Here is a 248-nt window from a genome sequence, read left to right as displayed (position 1 = left end):
TCCCAGCGCCGCCTCCTTGCAGGGGAAGTCTCTGCGGGCGGCGGCCACGGCCGGGGGGTCCCCGGAGCAGGGGGAGCCCCCCGGGGGCACGAAGTGGGGAGGGGTCCCCGGGGGTCCCGCGCAGCCCAGCGCGCTGTAGTTGGGGCGGCACACGGCCAGGAAATGGGGGGCGGGGGTCCCCAGGACCACCTGGCCCGCGTTGGCGAAGATGGCCGTGGCCAGGAGGCCGAAGGAGAACACGCCTGGGG

General features: G+C 76.6%; 1 protein-coding gene across 1 annotated transcript; it reads right to left on the bottom strand.

The window, feature by feature from the left end:
- Positions 1–9: 9 nt before the first annotated feature.
- On the bottom strand, positions 10–243 carry LOC121347834 (phospholipid phosphatase-related protein type 2-like; the record flags this gene model as incomplete). Its single annotated transcript, XM_041426758.1, has 1 exon — positions 10–243. A coding segment is annotated over one exon (234 nt), but the record flags the coding sequence as incomplete, so codon positions are not given.
- Between the last annotated feature and the right edge of the window lie 5 nt (positions 244–248).

Source organism: Onychostruthus taczanowskii, unplaced genomic scaffold (assembly GCF_017590055.1).
Source record: "Onychostruthus taczanowskii isolate IOZ18803 unplaced genomic scaffold, ASM1759005v1 scaffold9468, whole genome shotgun sequence".
Classification (NCBI taxonomy): domain Eukaryota; kingdom Metazoa; phylum Chordata; class Aves; order Passeriformes; family Passeridae; genus Onychostruthus; species Onychostruthus taczanowskii.
Note: the sequence above shows the minus strand (reverse complement) of the source record. Positions and strands in the feature narration are given on the sequence as shown.